This window comes from Eucalyptus grandis, chromosome 8 (genome assembly GCF_016545825.1).
Source record: "Eucalyptus grandis isolate ANBG69807.140 chromosome 8, ASM1654582v1, whole genome shotgun sequence".
Classification (NCBI taxonomy): Eukaryota; Viridiplantae; Streptophyta; class Magnoliopsida; order Myrtales; family Myrtaceae; genus Eucalyptus; species Eucalyptus grandis.
In genome coordinates this window covers 73925036-73937432 of record NC_052619.1, presented here as the reverse complement: position 1 = coordinate 73937432, position 12397 = coordinate 73925036, and the positions used below count along the sequence as shown (strand labels likewise).

Here is a 12397-nt window from a genome sequence, read left to right as displayed (position 1 = left end):
AGCCACCTAAGCCCCTGAAGGGGACAAAGAGAAGTAGCACAAAGAGTCACAAGGTAAACTTCAAGATCTTAGCATAAGCAGAATTAAATAACAAAGCCACAGAATCCGTGCGAATTGCAAACCAAGACTCGGACTAGTAATTACTACCAGCTCAAACTAAGGCTGGCAAGCAGCGTCAAGAGCCGGCTGGGCGAGCGGCGAGCGTCGTCGGCTGGCGAGCAGCGTCAAGGGCCGGCTGGGCGAGCGACGAGCGGCGTCGACTGGTGAGCAGCGTCAAGGGCCGACTGGGCCAGCGGTGTTGGGGGCGGCTGGCCGAGCGGCGTCGGGGGTGAGCAGCGTCGAGCGCGACCGTGCGAGCAGCGTTGGGGGCGGCTGCGCGAGCGGCGAGCGGCCTCCACCGAGGGGACGAGTGGCGTCCACTGGCGGCGTCGACGGCGAGCGGCTGAGCAGCGAGGCAAGCGAGGGGTGAGTCGGTGACGGCGTCGAGGAGAAGGAGGCAAGGGCGAGACGAGCGCGGGGCGACTGGCGTCCAGCGGCGTCGGGCGGCGGCGTCGAGGGTTAGGGCATCCGGCGGCGGCGTCGGCGACGGGCAGAGGCTGAGAACGGGAGAGAGTCGAGAGACAGAGAACTGTGAGCGTGAAAGTGTGAAATTGATTTGGGGCATTTTCTATTTGGGGCTTCTTTTGGAGCCCTAACCGGTTTCGGTTAAACCGGTCCCTTTAGAACCGGATTCTCTGGTTTCCGGTTCTCACCCTAACTTAGTTACTTTCATTGTGGGAACAAATTTTACTTAAACTTTCAAAAGTGAAAAGAAAAATTCGACCAAAAATAAAAAGACACCTCCTCGAAACTTCTGAGAAAATATTAAAGTTTTGTTTGTTTAGTAAATACAAATAATTATTTGTATCGTTTATCAAAATGAATTAATAGAAAAAAATTTCATTGTCCACGATCATGTTTATGGGCATTCTTTTACCATAAACGCTCCACGTAGAGAGAAGTTGGTGCGAGAAATTGCTGCTGGTGATTGGGGAGAATCGGTGGAAAGGCATCATTCTTCAACTTCTGCTCGTGTTCAGCTGAAAATTCAACTCCCTCTGGCCACTAACCAAGAAGAGCCTCTGTAATGTCTCTCTTTGCTCATTTGTCCCTTTAATCATCTGGATAAAGCCACAAAAAGCTGCTCGATTCTCTCAGACTTCAAGCCTAGTGTCAAAGACGAGCTACAGCTTCTTCAGCTCCCTCTGTCTATCATTTGCTTTTATGCATTGCCGAATTGAAGTGCAACTTGAAGGCAACACTAGGTGCAGGTGCATAAGAAAGTCGAAAAAGGCGGATGCAAACACGAAGGCGAGAAAGATGGACAAAGAACTATAATATACAAACATCGGTCCACTTTGTCATTACACAAATTACCATTCAAGTACGTTACATTCAAGAAGAAAAAAACCTGTGTTTTTCCTACGTCAGCTATGCAGAATGAATTCCGATATCTTCCCACAACCAAGTAGAAAATAACTGGAGAGTATGAAGAAGCCATCTCTTTCATTCCAAAAAGAAACATCTTTAACCCGCTCACTTCCTAATAAATGAAACGCCCTTCTGAATACTCTCTGCTAACTCTTTCTTTGCCTTTTCCAAGCCAGGTTAACAAACAAGACCAAAATTAGAACACTCCATCTTCCCTGGATGTGTAATCAGAGCAGACCTAAAAATCTCAGGATTATTGAAATTCCAGACCCTTCGTACTCATTCAAAGGGCCAAGAGGCAGAACCTCCTCAGCCCCAGTACGACCAAGGTGCACTTTGGATGCAAAGAATGGAAGCTCAGTCACCTGAAATATGGGGACAACAATAAAGAAAATCATCAGTGATTTCTTTTGATATTTGAGAAAAATATAAAGATTTTTCACTCTCAATAAGTTCTCTCAAGGCACCAAACCTGAGAAGCAACAAATGCACACTCGATAGTACCAACATGTCACCCCTCAACACACGCAGGCACGCATCGGCAAACTTCACAGCAGCATGTGCCTGCATATTTCATTTTCACATTATATGAGCATGTGAAAAGAGTCTGCATATCCAATATTCATCAAATTTCCTGTTCATGAAAGAGATCAGACTACATTTCAAAGGCCAAAACAAGGAATGACCATCGAGAGAGTTGCCGAGCCAGCTCCAGCTTTAGCCTGAAAGTTGTCAAGGCACAGGCATACACAATTCAGTTGGCTTCACGAAAAAAATGTGAGGAAGCAGAGAAGCGAAGCCTAATATGTCGTGTCATAATTTCACTGTGGAAATAGATGAAAAAAATACAGTTCTGGTTAGACATCAACAATCACTTTTAGAAAATCTGATATATCTAACAATCCTGTCATACAAGAACCTCTCCTCTTATTGTCAAAATGCAAGTCATTCTCTTAGCCATAACATCTTTTGATGTATATGGTGCTCTGTTTCTACATTCTTTCTGTTACCTTCCTTTGTTTTCCTTAATGAGGACCAGACAAAAAAAATCAAAAATTAAGATACTCTCCACAACTGCTTGCTTCTACAAATAGCCCGAGACAAAGTGATCACCTTCTACATACTGTCACGCGCAAGGTGTCCCAATAATTCAGACAAAAATCTTTATATTAACACATTTCCTTGGATAGCAGTAATGGCTACCTTCTAGTAGAGATAAGATCAAGCTCTCTCCTGTTAGTTACAATGCACAGGCAAAGGTTTCACGCCATAAAGTTGACTTGGGAAAGATATATGTCCCCACGGACCTATGATGTAATTCTTGCGAAAATTTCATCTTTCTCATAAACAAGGTTCTTGGCAAAGTGTATCTTTGAAATGGCTAATAAATTTAAAGAAATTAGAGCTCTAACATGATTAAGCGTGCAGTCATGTGTATGAAGAAAAATGTTTGCTTGTAACAGTGTACTCTTTAGGCAGCCTCAATACTCGGAAGCTTGTGTCATGGGCCGATCGATCAACTCTCGATCAATGCTTGGCTTACCCGTGTGGCCTTAAGATTTTACCGCTAAGCAGCCTTTTACACTCGACTCACAATGAACTTCTAGAGAGAGAAACACTTGATGAGAGAGAAGCTCTGGATTTTCATATATGTTGTGAATGAAGTACAATGAGGGAGGACACCCCTTTATATACAAGTATAAGGCAAACCCTAACCGTAGATCTCCCTTAGATCTAACGGTGGAGATTACACCTCCCCATCTACCAACCACTTGCATTCATAGCCAACTACCAGCTATATGCATTTATGGCCAACTACCATCTATTCGCATTTATAACGTATGCGTACAAATACGGTATTCGCCCCCCCCTAGGAGAATACTATACATCTCGGGAACATAAGTCGAGGGTCATCACGTGTCACGCCCGTGCCATGGAAATCTCTTGGACATGTTAACTTTCGGGCCGTGACATTCTCCCCCACCTAATCAGGCGACGCCCTCGTTGCGTCTTCGGCATGGAAATCTTCTATCTCTTTCTTAAACTGCCAAAGATTCTCCTCGAGCTCCCAACTGGCTTCGCTCTCTGGAAGACCCTTCCATCGGATCATATATTCTTGTTTGGGCGCGCAATACCGCTTTCGTATGACTCGATCCACCAAGATACTCTCGACCTCTCGATCATACGAGGTTTTTGCCCCGAGTGGCGCCCGATGAGACTCCCCACGATCCAGATCTTCCTCATCAACTTGGAAAGGTTTGAGCATACTTACGTGGAATACCGAATGCACCTTGAGTTTTGGTGGTAGCTCCAGCTTGTATGCAACCTTCCCGACCCGTTGTAATACTCGGAATGGCCCTTCGTAGCGACAAATCAACTCCTTGTGCACGTCCTTGTATCGAAGAACCACGTGCAGTTTGGCCAGCACTTGGTCTCTAACTTGGAACTCTACGTGCCGTCGCTCCTTGTCCGCCCATTTCTTCATGCGCTTGGAGGCTTTATGTAGACACACCCGAGCCAAGTCCGCCTCTTCTTGCATGTTCTTGGCGAACTTGTACGCGGGCGGACTACTCCCCCGGTAACCCAAAGCGATAGTGCTTGGGGTGTTTGGTTGCTGTCCAGTCGCAACCTCGAACGGACTCTGGCCGGTCGACTCGCTTCGCTGCAAGTTGTATGAGAATTGGGCTACATCGATTAACTTTGCCCAATTCGTTTGTGTTGTGCTCACATAGTGCCGGAGGTAGATCTCCAAGAGAGCATTGACCAGCTCCGTCTGACCGTTGGTTTGGGGATGCAGACTTGTTGACATGTTTAGCTCCGACCCCAGCAGCTTGAATAATTCCGACCAGAAGCGTCCCGTGAAGCGGGGATCTCGATCGCTCACGATCGTTCGTGGCACTCCCTAATATTTCACCACGTGCTTCATGAACAGTTTGGACGCCTCCTCGGCCGGGCAATCCTTTGTTGCAGGCACAAAGGTTGCGTATTTGGAGAACCGGTCAACCACCACCATTAGAGTCCGGCACCCTTCGGACTTCGACAGGTTAACGATGAAGTCCATGGAAATGTTTTCCCATGGACGAGTTGGAACGGGAAGTGGCTCCAACAAACCCGGCGACGACCGCTGCTCCAGCTTGTCTTGTTGGCAAACTAGACAAGTCTTTACATATGCCTTCACGTCGTCCCGCATTTGAGGCCAGTAGAATCGATCTTCGACGAGGGCCAATGTGCGGTGGATCCCGGGATGACCCACCCACTTCAAGTCGTGGCACTCGCGTAAGATTTCTCTTCTCAACTTCCCATGGAAGGGTACGTAAAGCCGCCTTCCCTTGGTGTAGAGGAGCTCGTCCTCACACCAAAACTGTCGGGTTTTACCTTCTTTGGCGTACCCGATGAGAGCTTGGGCTCTTGGATCATGCTCTAGCCCTTCTTTGATGCGGTCGACCCAAGGACAACTCGGTCGACTCACCATGTGGCTCATCAGCTTCGTCCTTCGACTCAACGCGTCTGCCACGGAGTTGGCCTTCCTCGGCTTGTACTCCAGCGCGTAGTCGAACTCCGCCAGAAAATCTTGCCAGTGAGCTTGCTTCGGACTCAACTTCTTTTGAGTCTGAAAGTAACTCGTGGCCACATTGTCCGTCTTCACGACGAACTTTGATCCCAGGAGATAGTGTCTCCACCTGCGGTCATCTCCTTCTCTTGGACAGTGTATCGACGCTCAGTGTCGTTCAGCTTTCGAGACTCGAACGCCACCGGATGGCCATCTTGCATGAGGACACCTCCTATGGCATAATCCGATGCGTCGCTCTCTACCTCATACGGTTTGGTGTGGTCGGGCAACGCCAACACCGGCTCCTCCGTCATGGCTTTCTTCAGTCGATCGAACGCTCTTTGGCACCGATCCGTCCACTCCCAAGGCTTCTCCTTCTTCAAGAGGTACGTGAGCGGCACGGTGATGCTCGAGTAACTCCGAATGAACCGCCGATAGTAGTTGGTTAGGCTGAGAAACGACCTCAACTCCGTCACCCTTGTTGGCGGCTCCCATTCGACGATCGACTGGATCTTGGCCTGATCCATGCGCACTCGTCCACCCCCGACGATATGCCCTAGGAACGGAACTTCCTTTTGGGCGAAGGCACATTTCTCACGCTTGACGTACAACTCGTTCTCGCGCAAGACTTGGAAGACTTGCCTCAAATGCTCGACATGCTCTTCTAACGTCCGACTATAAACTACAATATCATCTAGGTAAACCACTACAAACCGGTCTAGGAAAGGGTGGAGTACCTTGTTCATCATTGTGTAGAAAGTGGCCGGAGCGTTGGTCAAGCCGAACGGCATCACCAGGAACTCATAGGACCCATACCGCGTCATGCAAGCGGTTTTTGGTTCGTCCCCCTCGGCGATCCGAACTTGATAGTAGCCCGATCGAAGATCCAGCTTGGTGAACCATTAAGCTCCCCCAAGTTGATCAAAGAGATCCGCAATGAGCGGGATCGGGTACTTGTTCTTCACGGTCAGCTTGTTCAGCGCTCGGTAGTCGATGCACATCCGGAATGACCCATCGTGCTTCTTTTGGAACAGGACCGGCGCACCGAACGGAGCCTTGGACGGCCGTACATAGCCCGCGTCGAGTAGCTCCTTGAGTTGCTTCCTCAACTCTTCCAACTCGGGCGGCGCCATGTGGTAAGGCGCCATAGCAGGCGGTCGAGCATCATGCACTAGCTCGATCCGGTGATCCACCTCTCTCTTGGGTGGCAGTTTCTTCGGCAGCTCCGAAGGCATGACATCCTTAAACGAGTCGAGGACTTGGGCTGCTTCCGTTGGGACTTTCTTCCCTTCACCCTCGTTGTCCTCGATCTTCAAGGCCGCTAGGAAGGTCATCTCTCCCTTCCTTACTCCTTTGGTGAGTCGGATGGCCGAGATCATCTTCCGATCCCGCTCCAACTCACAATGGACCAGAATCACACATTGGCTACCCATGTCCAACACGCATATACATTCCACAAAGGGAACTACAACAGCATGGATCCTATCTAGGAATTTAATCCTAACGACAATATCGTAGTCGTCAAATGGAATTACCTCTAGAGTCTCCTTACCTCTCCATGATCCGAGTTGTAGCTCCATGTCCCTTGCAACCCCGATCGCAGGAACTTCCTTTGAATTTACGGTCTTGAGCCAACCGGCTCCCTTCTCAACTCGTAGGTTGAGTTTCTTCGCGGCCTCCTCCGAGATGAAGACGTCGGATGCTCCCGTGTCCACGAGTGCACTCATCGTAGTCACTTCGATCTTCACGTCCGCGAACATCAAGCCCTTAGGCTCCTTCGCCTTCTAGGCCTTGATCGTGCTTAGGAGTCGCAACGATCCCAATCGCGCTTCCTCCCTTGGCTCATTCTCTTTGCAAAGAGCGGCCAGCTTGGCTTTGTTCGGGCAATCCCGCGCCATGTGTGGACCGTCGCAAAAGAAACAGCTATAGGAACGTACCTTCCTTTGCCCACCTCCGTTTTGACTCACATTAGCCCAATAAGGGTGAGGACCATTCTATGGTCTAGCTCCCGTCGGTTGATTGTTGAATCTACCCCGATCTCCCCCACCAGTGCCTCGGTCCCTTGGACGGTTGTCCGGTCGGGATGTGGAAGGCGACGACTTGTACTCCACGAGCGACTCGGCTACGGTCATGGCCGTAGTGAGGTCTCCCACGTTGTACCGCTTTAACTCTTGCTTCGTCCATGGCTTGAGACCACCCATGAACTGGTGAAATGCTTCGACTTCGTTCATCGAGGGGATTTGGACTAGCAACTCCGAGAACCGCTTGATGTAGTCGCGCACACCACTCTTTTGCTCGAGATGCTTCAGCTCGTCATGAGCTTCCTCCTCTGCATATGCGGGGAAATAGTTCCGTCGAAACTCCTCGACAAAACCATTCCAGGTTGGATGATAGGTGATAGGGTTCCCACACCTATCATCCGACCGACGACGCCACCACAACAATGCACTATCGGCTAAATACATCGATGCAGTGTTTACCCGAGTTTGGTCGTCGTTGATTCCCATGGCCTGGAAGTATCGCTCCATGTACCACAGAAAGTTGTCCACGTCCTTGGCCACCCGCGAGCCTCGGAACTCCTTTGGCTTCGGCGTGTCCACTCGTGGACCTTGCACTGTGATGACACCGTTCACGCGTGCAGCTTGTGCTTCAACGAGCTTACCCGTAAGCTCCGCAATCTCCGCGCGCATGGCCGCCATCGTGGCCTCAAAGGGTTCATACCGTTGGGCTAGTTCTTCCTGCAAGGTCCCCAGCAATTCGTGGCGGAGTTCTCCCATGCCGATCTTGAGCTCTTGCACTTCCGCAACCAGCTCCTCCTTCGTCAACTCCGTCCACGGTGCAGGTCAGTCATCGACCGATCCTTGGACATCGGAGACGAACAACTCTAATTTCGCCATCCGTTGTGCAAGATCCCCCATAGGCTCCTTCGAACCACCACGGTTCCTCTTCCCCTTGACAATGCCCTTCTCAGCGTTCCGCCCATGATCAGCGCATTCCTCACCCAGGACTAGCGCCTCATCAGATCGTGGATCAGCCATTGCACTTGCGCTTGGATCACAAATCAGCTTTGATACCACTTGTCACGGGCCGATCGATCAACTCTTGATCAATGCTTGGCTTACCCGTGCGGCCTTAAGGTTTTACCCCTAAGCAGCCTTTCACACTCGACTCACAATGAACTTCTAGAGAGAGAAACACTTGATGAGAGAGAAGCTCTGGATTTTCATATATGTTGTGAATGAAGTACAATGAGGGAGGACACCCATTTATATACAAGTATAAGGCAAACCCTAACCGTAGATCTCCCTTAGATCTAACGGTGGAGGAGATCTACGGTGGAGATTGCACCTCCCTATCTACCAACCACTTGCATTCATAGCCAACTACTAGCTATATGCATTTATGGCCAACTACCATCTACTCGCATTTATAACGTATGCGTACAAATACGGTATTCGCCCGCCCCTAGGAGAATACTATACATCTCGGGAACATAAGTCGAGGGTCATCACGTGTCACGCCCGTGCCATAGAAACCTCTTGGACATGCTAATTTTCGGGCCGTGACACTTGTCACAAGCCCTTAAGAAAATGAACATCACTAGAACAGCTAAAGCACTATTTTACAACCTTTTCAGGCAAAAGTGAAGAGACTAATGGAATGTGATATGACAGTAACACTGCCTAATTTGATATCCAAATCCATAACAAATTGAAATTTATATACCTCAACAACTTCTGTCCCGCCATTTTGGATGCGTGATATCAGGTACTCAATTTCTTGAGGAGTGAAAGAACAAGGTGGTTTAACCTACAGATTTTGAAAATTTTAATTGATATTTAGCATTCTAAAGAAAATGTGCAATTTCTAACAGCATCCCTGTCAAACATAGAAGATGTTCTCATCAGGAAGAATGCATCACAAACCTGAGATAAAAGAAGTAAAATCGTCACTCCTGCATGACCCCCAACAACTGGAACATCGACTTCTCTAGGATCAAGACCTAGTACTTCTGCCTACAAGGAACATAGTAGATCAGAAGTCTACCTAGGAAAGAAAATAGTTGTAGGCTTTCATAGCACTGTCTCTAAACTGGTATCTTGCATAATTTTGCTACCCGAGTGTTAGTACCAAGTATTTATGACCATAAACACCCTCATCATCATGAGAAGAGAATCAATAACACTCACTAATTCAGAATAGCAATTACATGATTATGTCACCCTAAACAATTAAATACACAAGGCTCCCGGACTCTACTGCTAGACTTGCAAATAGCCTGATTTTATAAACTTGCTTCTAAGCCATGCTTATAATCTCATAGATGGGTGTTAGCCTATTTAATTAAATTCAACCTAGTGGTCTTTCCACAATATGCCCTTGGAGTAAGATCTTAATTGCAGATTCGCAAGATATAATGTTTGAAACAAAAGAGCATGCTAAACAAGGTAGAATATGCTTCTGACTTTGTAGGCTCATACACAGTGACGACCTGATACTCTGTACATAAAGGATGCTTCTTGATAGTATCAGCAAGACAGTAGAAGCAGGAGCGATACCTACCACAAAGGTATTTGCTCTAACTACATTGAGCGTGGTCACACCCAACATTCTCTTTGGATCATAAGTGCCTGCTCTCTTGAAAACTTCGGCTGCAATGGGAACAGTGGAATTAACAGGGTTGCTAATCAGGTTAACAATAGCTTTGGGGCAAGATTTGACAATTCCCTCACAAAGGGTTCTGACGATTCCAGCATTTATGTTGAACAGATCATCTCTTGTCATTCCCGGTTTCCTAGGAACTCCAGCAGGGATGATGACAAGGTCCATTACAACAAGGGCTTCCTCCCGAAATCCGCGGACCTGATTATAGAAGCAACAAATTAGTCTGACGTATTAAATGATCCATATACAATGATGATATCAAGCTAACTCATCTGAAAAGGTAATCCAAACAATATCCCCAGAAAACAATCAACAATATGAATGTCCATCTTCATTTACAGACCAACAATGCCGTTCATCCTAAATTTGGCAAATAGCAAGCAAATTACCAATGGGAGGGAAACTCACCACTGCACCGTGTCCATGTGGCTGATATCAGCGGTGACGCCAGGAGTATTCACAACATCATACAGATGAAGAACAGAGACGAGCAGGTTGATCTTCATCAACATCGCCAGAGGCTGCCCAATTCCTCCAGCCGCTCCCAGGATTGCAACTTTGAATCCTGGCGCTGTGCCCTTTGCCTGGCAATTCGCATGCCTTAACCCCGAGCTCTCCTCCATCTAAGAACCACCCATGATGCACAATCACTACTCATAAGCTCTTCAACCAAGGAACTAAGCATCATAACAAAAAAGTATCGCCAGCTTCGATAGTCACAGCTCATGATTCAATTAAAGTTCACCAATTGCATAACCTTTCAAGAAATTAACAAGTACCCATTTCAATTTAGCGATTTTTGAGTAATGGAGACAACTCACCCATAGAAAAACTACATCAAATTCCATGCCACCACCAAGAAAGAGAGCGACTAATAAGAAAATAGGCACGACCCATAATCGAGGAAGAGCTCAATTTCAATGGGTATACCTGGAAATTAGGTGGGTGAAGGTGAGCGGAGATTCTCGCGATGCGTTGGTTGGCCTTGGAAGCAGGCTGCATCCTGAATTCCACTCGAAGAGGCTCGCGCTGATAGCAAAGAGCAAGCTTAGAATGGTGTGCCCAGAGAGAGAGAGAGAAAGAGAAGGGTAAGGGAGCGAATACAGAAAGCAAAGAAGCAGATGCTGAGATTGGGATTGGAGATTGGAGGGGGGATGGAAGATGACGTGAGGCAGAGAGAGTGGGGCGCAGGATTGGGAAGTGTGGATGGAAAGAAATGGGCAAAAGGATACATTATAAATCTTATCATATTGCTAAAAACTGATGATGGTTGTGGCCTTCGATGTACTGCGCTCCTCTGTCTCTCCTTTGACTATCCGATCCTCCACCGTCTCCCCTTCATCCCATCCTTTGTTTGCTTCTTCTCTTCGTTTTCCTTTTTCTTCTTTTTCCTCTTTTTCTTTTTTCTTTCTGGGTATTCTTCAATAATTTGGCTGTCGGTTTTCTGCGGTGCAGGTCTCGCTGAGGTCCATGTGACCCATCTCAACATTGGAATTAGTTTCCCTTCAATTCTTTTTTCAATATTAATACCATAAAAAATCTCATGGAAACGCAAGAAAACATGAAATTCAAACACGATATAACAATCACAGAAGCGAAGACAAGTCAATCTCGAGTTTAAACATGGACTGGCTTTCGGCCTTCTCTGAAGCATTTTATCAAACATTTAGAGTGCATCGGCAATAGGGGGCACATAGGCTCATTCGGGGCTCCGATTTGGGCATAGATCAACATACTAGGTACGAGCAACATTCAAGACTAACGCAGGGACGAATCATAAGCACTCAGCACAGGTAAGATTAAAAACAACAAATCCCGGCCTAGACGAACCATATGAACTCAGGTTTCATTTAGACATTCTAACAAACATTCGGTATACACTACCAGAGGGGGGGCTTCCGGCTCGGGCTGGGGCTGGGGCTCGAGCCTGCGCCGGAGAGCTTGTCGCACTACGCAGAGGACCCCAGGGGAGCATGACACAATGGCGACAGAGGACTGGAGCTCGCGCGAGATGGGTGGCTGCGAGCTCCGGCCTGTCGCGACCAAAACATAGCAACGGGAGAGCCGAGCTTACCTGTTCGGCTTGGGGACGTCGACGGGCGGACGAATGGACGTGCGGCCGAAGCTCCTTCTCTTTCTCTCCGTTCCTCCCTATAAGTGATGCAAATTTTCACTAATATCTATAAGTGATGCAATTTAATGAAAATTAATTTTTTGCTTAGGGGTATAAATTAATTTCTAGTTTTCCATGCGATTAAGCCCCAAATAATTAAGCAAAATTTAAGCATTAATAATTTGTAATGCCACAAGTACTTGGAACAAGTCCCACATTTTGATGGAGATGGATGAGTTATTGTAAGTGTATACACAACAAAGAGTATTGCTTTGGTGTGTGGACTTGTAATGGCCTAAGAGCATTGAATGGGCTTATATAATTATTCCTCTTGACTGAGCACCTAGGAATTTTGGGCTTGAGTTAGTGAAGAAGTGTTTATTTTTGCAATTATTGCTTACTTTTGCATCTACAGAATTCGAATTATGAATAGTTGTGACTGTTAGTTGCCTAATTGCAGATAAACCTTGGTGCATGTTTAGCGTGAGCTTCCATTTATTATAGATATTTGCTTTCGCACTTGATTTTTGTCGTTCCAATTTTTGTATTTGTTTTTGAGAGAGTTTTAGCAGGCTTCAATGAATCCCGAAACAACAGTT

The 12397-nt window shown here is 47.2% G+C and overlaps 1 protein-coding gene across 1 annotated transcript; it reads right to left on the bottom strand.

The window, feature by feature from the left end:
• Positions 1-1415: 1415 nt before the first annotated feature.
• LOC104414066 (malate dehydrogenase, glyoxysomal-like) lies at positions 1416-10764 on the bottom strand. Its single transcript, XM_039299518.1, has 7 exons — positions 10616-10764; positions 10102-10308; positions 9584-9883; positions 8947-9036; positions 8747-8830; positions 1943-2294; positions 1416-1835 (listed from the first exon to the last, which is right to left on the bottom strand). The coding sequence occupies exons 1-6, from the start codon at positions 10685-10687 to the stop codon at positions 2292-2294; spliced, it is 756 nt and encodes a 251-aa protein (XP_039155452.1). The 5' UTR covers positions 10688-10764; the 3' UTR covers positions 1416-1835; positions 1943-2291.
• Between the last annotated feature and the right edge of the window lie 1633 nt (positions 10765-12397).

Excerpts from the sequence above, each read along its gene's own strand:
- LOC104414066 (XM_039299518.1), bottom strand. The coding sequence starts at position 10,687 with ATGCAGCCTGCTTCCAAGGCCAACCAACGCATCGCGAGAATCTCCGCT. Across the intron at positions 10,309-10,615 it reads TTCACCCACCTAATTTCCAG|ATGGAGGAGAGCTCGGGGTT; the intron begins GTATACCCATTG and ends GGTGGTTCTTAG. Across the intron at positions 9,884-10,101 it reads ATATCAGCCACATGGACACG|GTCCGCGGATTTCGGGAGGA; the intron begins GTGCAGTGGTGA and ends TTCTATAATCAG.